This window comes from Anomaloglossus baeobatrachus, chromosome 8, assembly GCF_048569485.1.
Source record: "Anomaloglossus baeobatrachus isolate aAnoBae1 chromosome 8, aAnoBae1.hap1, whole genome shotgun sequence".
NCBI classification, from domain to species: Eukaryota; Metazoa; Chordata; class Amphibia; order Anura; family Aromobatidae; genus Anomaloglossus; species Anomaloglossus baeobatrachus.
Window position 1 is genome coordinate 45,497,665 of NC_134360.1, and position 14,671 is coordinate 45,512,335.

Genomic DNA, 14,671 nt, shown 5'->3' on the forward strand with positions numbered 1-14,671 from the left:
GTCGATGAATGTGGTAATTGTTTTAGATTTATTTAAATTCTGGGAAAAGGGGGGCAGTGATATGAGAGTTTTCTGTTCTATTGGTTTGTGTTCTAGGAGATGCAGCTGTGAATGGTATTTATCTACTGCATAATGTACAGAAAACAGTGAAAAGAAAAGTTATACAACTCCAGCATTGTTCCTCAGTTTCACATTTTGCTGCGTCAGTGTTTCTCCCTCTTTAGGCTGATGTTTCTATGGTTACAGAAGTCTAATTATAAACATTCCATACGATTTTACACTTTTATTGACAAATACATGAAGTTTCTGTAAAAGCTAAATATTTCCGGCGCTGACCCCGATTTCTCCAGACCTCTTCCCTTCTCCCCGGCAGCTGGATAGCGGATTCTGGGCAAATCCTGACTGATGGCCCGTTCTGGTCTCTTCAGACCTCAGAGTTTCACAGTTTCTGTGTTTGTCACATATTGGGGATTGTCCACAGTTTCTCAATGGCACCGATATCTGGGGAGTTTCCTGGCCATGGACCCAACAGGTCAATGTTTTGTTCATGAGCCACTGAGTTTTTACTTTTGCCTTGTGTCCTGGTCTCCATCATGGAGGAAAAAGTATTATCTCCACATTGTCCTGGATAATGGGAGGTTTTGATCCTATTCTTTACTCATGGTCGTGGTCTTGGGTATACCGTATTTTTGGTTTTATAAGACGCACCGGATTATAAGACGCACCCCAAATTTGGTGAAAAAAAAAAATAAGGGGTCCGTTTTATAATCTGGTGGTATCTTACCAGGGAGAGGGGGCAGCAGCGGAGCGGGAGTCACAGAAGGCAGAGGCGGTGATACTGGTAATGGTACAGAGGAAGGCCCAGATACTCACTGCAGTCTCTGCTCTGTGCAGGGCCGGTGACACTGCTCTGTGCAGGGCCGGTGACGCTGCTCTGTGCAGGGCCGGTGACGCTGCTCTGTGCAGGGCCGGTGACGCTGCTCTGTGCAGGGCCGGTGACGCTGCTCTGTGCAGGGCCGGTGACGCTGCTCTGTGCAGGGCCGGTGACGCTGCTCTGTGCAGGGCCGGTGACGCTGCCCTGTGCAGGGCCGGTGACGCTTAGATGTGGTGTTTTGATATAGCAGAGCTGAACTCATGAAGCAGCTGGTTACACCTAATGTTGAGGCCTGGTAAAACAAAATATATTATGTGATATTTTATGTACTGTAAATGTATTAACAATGTGTAGTGAATCATGTTCGCTGGATATATGTTCGTGATATGAAGGTTGTAGCATGTATAGCAGTGGAGGGCACTTCCTGGTTAAAAGGAAGCTTAATCAAGAAGGGAAGAATGACAGATGGCCAGTGGGATGGTTAGAGACGGACCTTGTAAGGTGCAAGTTCTGGAGAAGGGTTGAGTAAAGGGCGCTTTACACGCAGCGACATTGCTAGCAATGTCTCTGGTGAACGCACCCGGCCCCGTCGTTTGTGCGTCACGGGCAAATCGCTGCCCATGGCGCACAATATTGCTAGGACGCGTAACACGTACTTACCTTCCAAGCGACATCGCTGTGGCCGGCGAACAGCCTCTTTTCTAAGGGGGCGTCACAGCGACGTCACAAGGCAGGCATCCAACAGAAGCGGAGGGGCGGAGAGCAGCCACATGAAAGTCACGCCCGCCTCGTTGCCGCCCACCTTGTTGTTCGTCATTACTGGGGTGTCACACGTAGCGATGTGTGCTTCCTCAGGAACGACGAACAACCTGCGTTCAAAATCAGCAACGACATTTGGGAAATGGACGACGTGTCAACAATCAACGATTTGGTAAGTATTTTGCATTGTTAGCGGTCGCTCGTACGTGTCACACGCAACAACGTCGCTAAAAAGGCCGGATGTGCGTCTTGAATTCCGTGAGCCCAACAACATCTCGTTAGCGATGTCGTTGCGTGTAACGAGGCCTAAAGGGAGATGTGGCGAGGTATTCTAGCAAGTCAGGAACCTTGAGATATCCTCCGTGGGTACGGAGCCTATGGGGTACTTTGCACACTAAGACATCGCAAGCCAATGCTGCGATGCTGAGCACGATAATCCCCGCCCCCCCGTCGCAGCTGCGATATCATTGTGATAGCTGCCGTAGCGAATATTATCGCTACGGCTGCTTCATACACTCACCTGCCGTGCGACGTCGCTCTGGCCGGCGAACCGCCTCCTTATTAAGGGAGCGGGTCGTGCGACGTCACTGCGACGTCACACGGCAGGCGGCCAATAGGAGCGGAGGGGCGGAGATGAGCGGGATGTAAACATCCCACCCACCTCCTTCCTTCTGCATTGCAGCCGGGACGCAGGTAGGAGATGTTCCTCGCTCCTGCGACTTCACACACAGCGATGTGTGCTGCCGCAGGAACGAGGAACAACATCGGACCGTCGCGTCAGTGTAATTATGGAATTCGCCAACGCTACACCGATGATACGATTACGACGCTTTTGCGCTCGTTAATCGTATCATCTAGGATTTACACACTACGATGTCGAGAGCGACGCAGGAAGTGCGTCACTTTCGACATGACCCCACCGACATCGGACCTGCGATGTCGTAGTGTGCAAAGTACCCCTATGGCTCACCCCAGACAGGCTTATGGAAGTCAAGTGACTGGACAGCCATCAGGACAGCGGACAGTAGTGATAATAAGAGTGGGGGAACAGAGGCAAAGGTCCATCAGCATGCGGACACGTGGTCCACAAAAGCGGGGATATGCAAAGATCAAGTATCCCAGGAAGTAGCTATAGTAGAACCGTAGAAAAGCAGGCAATGTCTGTCGAAATGGTGGAAGAGAAAATAAAGCGTTTAAGTTTGGTTTGCCCACAGAATTCTAGTCGTGTGTGTATGTGTAACAACTCTACGTCTGACGGTGATTTCTCTTCAGGGTGGTTTTGTGGTAAACTATTGCTTGTAAAGCAAATTGTTCTGATGAGATGATTGAATCTGTGAAAGTTCAAACTCATTGGCTTCACTGAAAATGTTCCTAAAGTTTGATTCTCAATAATAAAAAGCTGTTAATGGCAATGAAGATGGGTGTAAAACACTTGGACTATAATGAACCCCCACTTCAGATTTTTTTTCTTTGTAATTGTAAACATAGTCCCTTATTTAATGTCCATGTGAACTCAAATTATCTGGCAAGGTTAAAACAAAACAAAAAAAGCCAAAAGCTTCTTTGTTGCAGATGCTCACTTGTGGAATGCAAACTGACAGCTGTATTTGGGAGGTGTGTATAGGTCTAAAGTTGGACTACTGCAATAGTGTGAAGAAAAAAAATAACAACAAGCACATTGAGGGAGATACTTAAATTTTAAATTATGGATTTTGGAGATTTGTATTTATATAAAAAAAAGTGAAAAAAAATCAGGTGCAGGTTTATTGCAGATCAATGAATTCGGTTATATTGACTATGCAGCTACAGCACCTCCCTATTCAGTCACCCTAAGGCTATGTTCACACTAGAAAAATGATTTTTCTTAAGAAATTTCTTAAGAAATTTCTTAAGAGTGCACCTGTGTTAAAAAACGCACCAAAAACGCACCTGCGTTTTAGGTCCGTTTTAGGTCCGTTTTAGGTCCGTTTTAGGTCCGTTTTAGGTCCGTTTTTACCGCTGGTTGCTCCCTGCGTTATTGTGCCAATTATCTATGGCAAAAAACGCAGTTAGCTGCAGAAAAGAAGTGACATGCTCATTCTTTTTCTTAAGAAAATCTACTGAAAGAATTTTCTTAAGAAAAAAACGCAGTGTGTGCACAGCTAATTTTTTTTGCCATAGGTTTTGCTGGGGAATGTCTGCAGAAAGGTTACAAGAATTTCTCAAGAAATTTCTGCAGCAAAAACGGACCCAAAACGGACCCAAAACGCAGGTAAAAAACGCAGTGTGTGAACATAGCCTTACTATTTAGCTACAGCACCTCCATATCACTTGAATTATTGGATTAGTCACGGATTGAAGCTGCCACTTCTATTTTCAATGTGCTTCCACATTGCAGCAGCAAACCACAATCCAACTTTGGCTTTTTTTTTTCTGTCTGTGAATGATCTGGTCTCTCTCTCCCCCCCCTCTCTCTCTCGCCCCCTCTCTCTCTCTCGCCCTCTCTCTCGCTCCCTCTCTCTCTCTCACCCCCTCTCTCTCGTCCCCTCTCTCTCTTTCTCTCGTCCCCTCTCTCTCTCTCTCTCTCTCTAGTCCCTTCTCTCTTTCTCGTCCACTCTCTCTCGTCCTCTCTCTCTCGCCCCCTTTCTCTCTCTCTCGTCCCCTCTCTCTCTCTCTCACCCCCTCTCTCTCGTCCCCTCTCTCTCTCTCTCTCTCGTCCCCTCTCCCTCTCTCTCTTGTCCCCTCTCTCGTCCCCCCTCTCTCTCTCTCCCACCCCCCCTCTCTCTCTCTCCCACCCTCTCTCTCTCGCCACCTCTCTCTCTCTCTTGTCCCCCCCTCTCTCTCGTCCCCTCTCTTTTTTGGCCCCTCACTCTCTCTCCCGCCCCCCTCTCTCTCTCTCTCTCTCGCCCCCTCTATCTCACCCCCCCTCTCTCTCGCCCTCTCTCTCTCTCTCGTCCCCCCCCTCTCTTTCTCTTGTCCCCTCTCTCTCTCGTTCCCTCTCTCTTTTTTGGGCCCCTCACTCTCTCTCTCTCCCGCCGCCTCTCTCTCTCTCCTGCCCTCTCTCTCGCCCTCTCTCTCTCGCCCCCTATCTCTCTCTCGTCCCCCCTCTCTCTCTCCCTCTCTCTCTCTCTTTCTCTCAAATTCAAATATGCTTTATTGGAAGGACCAAAATACAATTAGTGTTGCCAAAGTAAGAGAAATACAGTAAGTGTGGTGGGAGGGGATCAGGGTTATGGGGAGTTGGGGGCACAATTTGGGCTCTGAAAGTCCATTTAGAGGCCTTATGTTCCCCTCAACTTATGACATGTGGTGACATATTGGGCGGCGATCTCCACCATTGATTCCTCTTCCCCCAGTAGGAAGCGGAGTTTCATGTCCTCGTCCATGGATGGAAAGTCCGGGGTATGGGTGGTAAATTTCTGGAAATGGGAGGCCCTCACAGCTGAGTATTTGTCACAGTGCAGCAGGAAGTGCGCCTTGTCCTCTCTCTCTTTCTCTCTCTCTTTCTCTCTCGTTCTCTCTTTCTCGTTCTCTCTCTCTCTCGTTCTCTCTCGTCCCCCCCCTCTCTCGTTCTCTCTCTCGTCCCCTCTCTCTCTCGCCCCCTCTCTCTCTCGCCCCCTCTCTCTCTCGTCCCCTCTCTCTCTCGTCCCCTCCCCCTTTCGTCCCCTCCCCCTCTCTCTCTCTTGTCCCCTCTCTCTCTCATCCCCTCTCTCTTTTTTAGCCCCTCACTCTCTCTCCCGCCCCCTGTCTCTCTCTCCCGCCCCCTGTCTCTCTCTCCCGCCCCCTGTCTCTCTCTCTCGCCCCCTCTCTCTCTCGCCCCCTCTCTCTCTCGCCCCCTCTCTCTCTCTCGCCCCCTCTCTCTCTCTCGCCCCCTCTCTCTCTCTCGTCCCCTCTCTCTCTTTTGTCCCCTCTCTCTCTCGTCCCCTCTCTTTTTTGGCCCCTCACTCTCTCTCCCGCCCCCTCTCTCTCTCTCTCGCCCCCCCTCTCTCTCTCTCGTTCTCGTTTACTCTCTCTCGCCCCCCCTCTCTCTCATCTCTCTCTCTTTCTCTCTCTCTCGTTCTCTCTCTCGTTCTCTCGTCCTCTCTCTCTCTCGCCCCCTCTCTCTCTCGTCCCCTCTCTCTCTCTCGCCCCCCGTCTCTCTCTCTCTCTCTCTCTCTCATCCCCCCTCTCTCTCTCGCCCCCTCTCTCTCTTTCTCTCTCTCTTCTCTCTTTATCTCTCTCTTTCTCTCTCTCGTTCTCTCTCTCGTTCTCTCTCTTCCTCTCTCTTCCTCTCTCTCGTTCTCTCTCTCTCGTTCTTGCTCTCTCGTTCTCTCTCTTGTCCCCTCTCTCTCTCTCACTCGTCCTCTCTCTCATCCCCTCCCTCTCTCATCCCCTCCCTCTCTCATCTCCTCTCTCTCGTCCCCTCTCTCTCTCTCACCCCCCCTCTCTCGTCCCCTCTCTCTCGTCCCCTCTCTCGTCCCCTCTCTCTCCTCCCCTCTCTTTTTTGGCCCCCTCTCTCTCTCCCGCCCCTCTCGCTCTCTCTCCTGCCCCCCTCGCTCTCTCTCCCGCCCCCCATCTCTCTCTCTCCCCCACCACCCTCTCTTTCTCCCGCCCCCCTCTCTCTCCCGCCCCCCTCTCTCTCCCGCCCCTCTCTCTCTCCCGCCCCCCTCACTCTCTCTCCCGCCCCTCTCTCTCTCCCCCGCCCCCCCTCTCTCTCTCTTTCTCCCGCCCCTCTCTCTTTCTCCCGCCCCTCTCTCTTTCTCCCGCCCCCCCTCTCTCTCCCACCCCCCCTCTCTCTCTCTCCCCCGCCCCCCCTCTCTCTCTCTTTCTCCCGCCCCTCTCTCTCTCTCCCGCCCCCCCTCTCTCCCCCGCCCCCTCTCTCTCTTTCCCCCCCCCTCTCTCTCTCTCTCCCCCGCCCCCTCTCTCTCTCTCCCCCGCCCCCTCTCTCTCTCTCCCCCGCCCCCCTCTCTCTCTCTCCCCCGCCCCCCTCTCTCTCTCTCCCCCGCCCCCCTCTCTCTCTCTCCCCCGCCCCCCTCTCTCACTCTCTCACCCCCTCTCTCTCACTCCTTCTTTCTCTCTCGCAATACAACTTACTTGCTTTATTTCCTTTAGATCCATGGATTAACAACTATGATCAAGTTCTCCACTACGAGTGTGGAAGTCAAGAGAGCATTAAGTTTATATACAGGTAGGAAAATGTGGGGGTAGAAGGAGCTGAAGAACACGGCTAGTGGCACATGAGCCTACATTTGTGTTGGTTGACTGGAGATGTTTAGGTCCTCAGTGGTGCCCATGAACACCAACAAATCGAGCGGTGCTCGCCACTTTTGTGTTGGGTTTGCGTTAATATTCCTGAAATTTGTCAGGATTGTATCTGAAAAATCAGGATAGTCCTGGGACTGTTGTAAATTGTGCTTCATAAGTGAAGATGCTGCCAGCATTTCACTGTCTTGGCTGTGGTCGTTACATAGCGTTGGGGTAGCTACAAATTCTTGTCACTTTTTCAGGGGGTTTTCTTGGGGTCCTAAATGGAAAGTGTGCCCAGCTATAGAATAATGCAGGACATCTGGAATGTATCAGTACATACATTGGGGTATAGCTAAATTTAAAAAAAAAACAAAACAAATCACATGGCAAATTTAAGAATTGGGTCCTCAACTGAAAACAGCAGTAAGAACGCTCCCATGAGTATCCAGGAGGTGCTTACAGCTATTAAGGTTACTGTTACTCCCATAAATAGGTAAATGAGCTACAAGCCCCCAGAGCTGTAACTATGGTCTCCTCTATTCATATACTATATATTTCTTATTATCCTCTTGTACTTTCCTCCAGCGTCCATGACAATAAGGCTGAGGATCGTGTCTGGGGTTTTGGCTGTCAGAATACCTTTTATAACCCAGGTTCCTGTTTTTGGACTGGTTACGTCAATGAATTTGACCAGGAGTTTACGTTCACCTGTCCATTCGGCTTAGTTCTGAGTTTAATGCATAGCTATCATAATAACGATAAAGAAGACAGAAGGTAAGGGGTTGGGTTTTTTTGCAGTAGTTTCAGCAGTTTAAGGCGGAAACCTTTAAATACTTACCAATCCCCCCCCCTCAATCTGTATGTCCCTGCTTAAAGGGAATCCCTTACCAGGCTTTTGCCACCCCATCTGAGAGCAGCATAATGTAGAGACAGAAACCCTGACTACAACGATGTGTCACTTACTGAGCTATACAGAGCTTATGAGTATGCTGGACTACCTGCAGCACACCAAGTAGTCCTGTAATGATAATCTACTGCTGATTAAACAGTGCTTTTATCAAGACTACACAAAGTAGCCCAGTAAGTGACACATCGCTGGAATCAGGGTCTCTGCCCCTACATTATGCTGTTCTCAGATTAGGTGGCAAAAACCTGGTGACGGATTTTCTTTGGGAACTGAAATATTTTGGATTTAATTCTTATTTTTTGAGGGCTGTAATCTTGTTCTAATAAGCGTTTTTGCTTTTTGGGATGAAATTATGCTCAGTTTAAAATCTTTGATTTCTTATTTGCAAATTAGTTTTTTTCAGGACAAGGAAAGCTGATGGCCAGACACAATCCACTACAGTTAGTTTGCGCATAACTCAATAACAGAGAAACAGCTTTCTTGCTCCTGGAGAATTTGTATCCCTTTTATGTGGGAGGATGCACTAGGGGCATTATACAGTGTGTGTGTTGGTGTGTGTGTATATGTGTGGGGTGAAATAAGGGCATGATACAGTGTGTTTTGTGTGGGGTCCACTAGGGGCATCATACAGTGTGTGTGTGGTGCACTAAGGGCATAATACAGTGTGTGTTGCACTAGATGCATCATACAGTGTATGTGGGGTGCACTAGGGGCATTATACAGCATGTGTGGGGGGTGCACTAGGGGCATAATACAGTGTGTGGGTGGTGTGCACTAGGGGCATGATACAGTGTGTGTGGGAGGGAGGGGGGCACTATGTGAGCTATCAAAAGAGTACCATGCTCTTTGAGAACACTAATGAGCCTAAGGGGCACTTTGCACGCTGCAACATCGCTGGCCGATAGTCCCCGCCCCCATCGCACATGCGATATCTGGTGATAGCTGCCGTAGCGAACATTTATCGCTACGGCAGCTTCACATGCACTTACCTGCCCTGCGACATCGCTCTGGCCGGCGAACCACCTCCTTACTAAGGGAGGGGTCGTGCGGCGTCATAGCGACGTCACACGTCAGGCGGCCAATAGAAGCGGAGGGGTGGAGATAAGCGGGACGTAAACATCCCGCCCACCTCCTTCCTTCCGCATTGGTGGCGGGACGCAGGTAGGAGATGTTCCTCGCTCCTGCGGCTTCACACACAGCGATGTGCGCTGCCGCAGGAACGAGGAACAACATCGTAACATCGGTCCTTCCAAAATTATGGAAATGACCGACGCTACACAGATCGCCGATTTACGACGCTTTTGCGATCGTAAATCGGCGCATCTAGGCTTTACACGTTGCGACATCGTTACCGGCGCCGGATGTGCGTCACTTTCGATTTGACCCCGACGATATCGCAGTAGTGATGTCGCAACATGCAAAGTACCTCTTAGTGAATATTTCTGTATTGGCAAATATAAAGGACTTACCGAGGTTAGTGAAGTAGCTTAGTATAAAATATAAATTGCCCTCCATACCTCTGCTCAGCAGTACATGGCACCTTCTTTCAGAGAACAGTAGAAAGTCTTAGAAAGAGCAGCCCCAAAAAATCATATTTTTATTGATTAGTTGATTGTCAAGTGAAAATGTTTTTTTTTTTTTAATTTTCAAACCCATTTCCAGATGGAGATTTCTCTGCTGTAATGGAGAGACGGCCGTTCAAAGCAACTGTAGGTGGAGCGGCTACGTCAATGATTTCGACAATTACCTTCGATGGGATGCCCCCCCAAACTATCACCTTGTTGGGGCTCACAGTTATCATGACAACAACAAGGAGTAAGTGTCTGCACTGGGGCCTGGAGTATAATGACTTGTGAAAGTATTCTTGGCCCCATTGAATTTTTCAACCTTTCCCCACATTTCAGGCTTTAAACATAAAGATAAAAATGTTAATGTTCTGGTGAAGAATCAACAAGTGGACACAATTGTGAAGTTGAACGATATTTATTGCTTATTTTAAACTTTTTTTAAAAATAAATAACTGAAAATTGGGGCGTGCAATATTATTCATCCCCTTTAAGTTAATACTTTGTAGCGCCACCTTTTGCTGTGATTACAGCTGCAGTCGCTGGGGGTATGTGTCTATCAGTTTTGCGCATCGAGAGACTGAAATTCTCGCCCATTCTTCCTTTGTAAATAGCTGGAGCTGAGTGAGGTTGGATGGAGAGCGTTTGTGATCAGCAGTTTTCAGCTCTTTCCACAGATTCTCGGTTGGATTCAGGTCTGGACTGTGACTTGGCCATTCTAACACCTGGATACGTTTATTTGTGAACCATTCCATTGTAGATTTTGCTTTATGTGTGGGATCATTGTCTTGTTGAAAGACAAATCTCCGTCCCAGTCTCAGGTCTTTTGCATACTAATTAAAGAATGTACGTCTGGAACACCATGGTGTGAACAAGGTGCAAGACTCAGGTCATTTGCAGACTCCAACAGGATTTCTTCAAGAATGGTCCTGTATTTGGCTCCATCCATCTTCCCATCAATTTTAACCATCTTCCCTGTCCCTGCTGAAGAAAAGCAGGCCCAAACCATGATGCTGCCACCACCATGTTTGACAGTGGGGATGGTGTGTCCAGTGTGATGAGCTGTGTTGCTTTTAGGCCAAACATCGTTTGGCATTGTGCCCAAATAGTTCGATTTTGGTTTCATCTGACCAGAGCACCTTCTTCCACATGTTTGGTGTGTCAGGTGGCTTGTGGCAAACTTTAAACAACACTTTTTATGAATATCTTTGAGAAATGGCTTTCCTCTTGCCACTCTTCCATAAAGGCCAGATTTGTGCAGTGTACGACTGATTGTTGTCCTATGGACAGACTCTCCGACCTCAGCTGTAGATCTCTGCAGTTCATCCAGAGTGATCATGGGCCTCTTGGCTGCATCTCTGATCAGTCTTCTCCTTGTTTGAGATGAAAGTTTGGATGGACGGCCGGGTCTTGGTAGATTTGCAGTGGTATGATACTCCTCACATTTCAATATGATCGCTTGCACAGTGCTCCTTGGGATGTTTAAAGTTTTGGAAATCTTTTTGTAACCAAATCCGGCTTTAAACTTCTCCACAACAGTATCACAGACCTGCCTGTTGTGTTCCTTGGTCTTCATGATGCTCTCTGTGCTTTAAACAGAACACTGAGACTATCACAGAGCAGGGGCATTTATACGGAGACTTGATTACACACAGGGGATTATATTTATCATCATCAGTCATTTAGGACAACATTGGATCATTCAGAGATCCTTAATGAACTTCTGGAGTGAGTTTGCTGCACTGAAAGTAAAGGGGATGAATAATATTGCACGCCCCAATTTTCACTTATTTATTTTTTTAAAAAGTTTAAAATAAATTTTGTTCAACTTCACAATTGTGTCCCACTTGTTGTTGATTCTTCACCATAACATTAACGACCGCGGGCCGTAAAATTACGTCCTAAATGACATAATCTTACTGCCCGCGGTCCTCCGGCGGCAGCATGCCGCGATCGGCACACATCTCAGCTGATTTTCACAGCTGAGATGTGTGCCTGCTAGGCACGAGCAGAATCGTTATCTGCTCGTGCCGATTAACCCCTTATATGGCGCTGTCAATACATGACAGCGCCATTATAAGCGCAATCGCGGTAAAGTTTTACTTACCGCCGAAACCGGAAGTCACGTGACGCGATCACGTGACTCCCGATAGTTGTCATGGTAGTACAGGGTCATGTGATGACTCCTGTACTACACATGAATTGGTTTCACTTTCGCTGTGCCCGGGGCACAGCAAAAGAGAAAGACAGCGTATCTGCTGTTTACAGCCTTCCAGCTGTGATCAGCAGATACTGCAGAGCGATCGGAATGCTGATCGCAATAGCCCCCTAGGGGGACTAGTAAAATAAAAAAAAAAGTAAAAAAATAAGTTTTAAAAAATTAAAAAAAAACAAAAAAACCTAAAAGTTCAAATCACCCCCCATTCGCCCCATTGAAAATTAAAGGGTTAAAAAAATAAAAAATATACACACATTTGGTATCGCCGCGTTCAGAAACGCCCGATCTATCAAAATATAAAATCAATTAATCTGATCAGTAAACGGCGTAGCGGCAAAAAAATTCCAAACGCCAAAACGACGGTTTTTTGTCACCACAACTTTTGCGCAAAATGCAATAAGAGGCGATCAAAACGTAGCATCTGCGCAAAAATGGTACCGTTAAAAACGTCAGCTCGAGACGCAAAAAATAAGCCATCATTGAGCCTAAGATCCCGAAAAATGAGAACGCTACGGGTCACGGAATATGGCGTAAAACGTGCGACACTTTTTTCGGACAAACTTCCGGTTTTTTTTTAACCCCTTATATAAAAGTAAACCTATACATGTTTGGTGTCTACGAACTCGCACTGACCTGAGGCATCACACCCACACATCAGTTTTACCATATAGTGAACACAGTGAATAAAATATCTCAAAAACCATAGTGCTATCGCACTTTTTTTGCAATTTTTCAGCATTTGGAATTTTTTTGCCATTTTCTAGTACACAATATGGTAAAACTGATGGTTTCATTTAAAAGTACAGCTCGTTCCGCAAAAAATGAGCCCTCACATGACCATATTGACTGAAAAATAAAAAAGTTACGTCTCTCAGAAAAAGAATGGCGAAAAAAAAAACGGAAAGCGAAAAATCGGCCGGTCGTGAAAGGGTTAAAATTTTTATCTTTATGTTTGAAGCCTGAAATGTGGGAAAAGGAGAAAAATTCAAGGGGACCTAATACTTTCGCGAGGCACTGTATTCACAGTAGAATCCTTAAAGATATAATCTCAAATGGAAAACCACAGATTTACCGTTCAGGGGAAAACGTATAATACTATGACATTCACCCAAGTAGCGCCGTCACATCACCCCCCATAAAGTTTCAGTCAAATTGTGCCCCAGAGCCAGCTAAGTTACGTATCCCTTACCCAAATATATGGTAGTCACAATATGATGCTGCCAACTGTATATCCCTGCCTTACTGAATTAGATGAGCGTATTTTCAGTTCTTGTGCAATTTGACTGGTCCAAGGATTTATATGCGTATGTGAACTAGGTCTTAAAATGAGTCTGTCAACAGGTGATTGCTATGTAATCTGACAGCAGCATAATATAGGGGCAGAGACCCTGATTCCAGCGATGTATCACTTGGTCTACTGAGTGCAGCACATGCAAGAGAATCCCTGTTTTCTGTGATGCCAGGTATACCTTGCCCACACCACAGCTTTTTCTGTACACTATATAGTGACATATTTGCTAAGTGCGGGGGCGAGGCTGGACCAGGAGGCACCAAGCCAGTTGTCCTATAGTGATGTCCTGCTGATAAAACACTGATTTTGTCGAAACCGCAAAACACAGCCCAAAATGTAACACTGCTGGAATCCGAGTCTCTGCTCCTACATCATGGTGCTCTCAGATTGTATAACAAAAATCTGCTGACAGAATCCCTTTAAGAGGGTTGTCCCAAAAACAACCTGAATCACCTGTACACAGGAACAGACCAGTGTGTGATCACTGGGGGTTCAACCACAGAGACCCCAGCTAAACAGGAGAAGGGGGGTCCCAGAGTTCTCTGTGTGAATAGAGCAGTACTGAGCATGTGCGACCACTGTTATAGACAATGTAACAATAGAGATCGCACATGCTCAGTACTGCCCCATACACACAGTGGATTTTGGGACCCTCGTTCTCAGGATTAATAGGGCATCTGAGCATGGATAGGTGATGTCATTTATTTTATAGGTTAAGGTGTATTTGATGTGGATTTTCTGGATTAATTTGTATGCATAAAATCTGCAGCACAATACAGTGCTAGCCAAATTAATGAGATTTATTGCGTTTCTTCCTTTGCAATGCATGAGTAAAATTGTCAACAAAATCTGACTGTAGCATGGGCAGATATTTTAATGTGGAAAAACCATATCAAATCTGCTATTTGTGCAGGTCCCTTTCAAGTGACATTCCTCCTAGCTCTAGATGCACCATATGGCGGCAAACAGATCCCCTGCCCTTATGTATTACGGTAATATGGACTCCTGGAGCGTTCCGGTATAGTCAGGAGATCACTCCCATTTCAGTACTATTATTTTTCTTGCTGAATTATCACTGTGGGCATTATTTTTCTTTTGCTCAGCTATCAATCTGGTTTTGTTTTGCAGGGACAGACGCTGGAATTATTACTCATGTGAGAAGAATTATTATATGTGGCAATAATTATTGCATATGCTAGAGATCAGCAGCACATCATATGCCAGACTATAAGGTTAAAAAATAAAATAAAAAAAACATGCCGGCTCCATACATTGTCACTTCTCAGTGGATTGTTTCTGATATTGCAGCTCAACTCTATGGGTCTGAGCAGCAATCACCACAACCATGCTGTGGACAGTTTTGGAAGAAAATATCTATATTGAATATAATTCTGTACATTTTAGTTATGAGTAAACAAATAAAGGAACATTTTCAAATCAGAATATTTCCTATGTCTCTTTTTATCATTGCAAATCTGCATGTAATCTCTAAATATCGTAATCGGGATGAACTGACCCCTTAAAGGAAACTAATCAGCAGGATTTTTGTATATAACCTAAAGCCAGTGCTATACTGGCACTATCAGGCTGATTATATACATGCCTGTAGTGGTCAGCTCGGATGTTTAGGTTTTGAAACACAAGAAAGTAAAGTTTATAAAATCATCAGCTTCTTGAGTGACAGCAGCTGAGGATCAGATAATAGCTGAGGGGTATTCATAGTTATCCCCTCCCCCGGTTAGAATTAGCATACGTATTATACAATTGATTTAATGTTTCACTAGCAGGACCTGTGTGAGGTCATACCCATGTGACCAGAAGGGGCGGGGCCTCAGCCAACAGAAAAATGTTG

The 14,671-nt window shown here is 46.7% G+C and overlaps 1 protein-coding gene across 1 annotated transcript; it reads left to right on the plus strand.

The window, feature by feature from the left end:
- Positions 1-6,660: 6,660 nt before the first annotated feature.
- On the plus strand, positions 6,661-14,070 carry LOC142249150 (hemagglutinin/amebocyte aggregation factor-like; the record flags this gene model as incomplete). Its single annotated transcript, XM_075320748.1, has 4 exons — positions 6,661-6,779; positions 7,424-7,612; positions 9,408-9,560; positions 13,948-14,070. Coding segments are annotated over 4 exons (516 nt in total), but the record flags the coding sequence as incomplete, so codon positions are not given.
- Between the last annotated feature and the right edge of the window lie 601 nt (positions 14,071-14,671).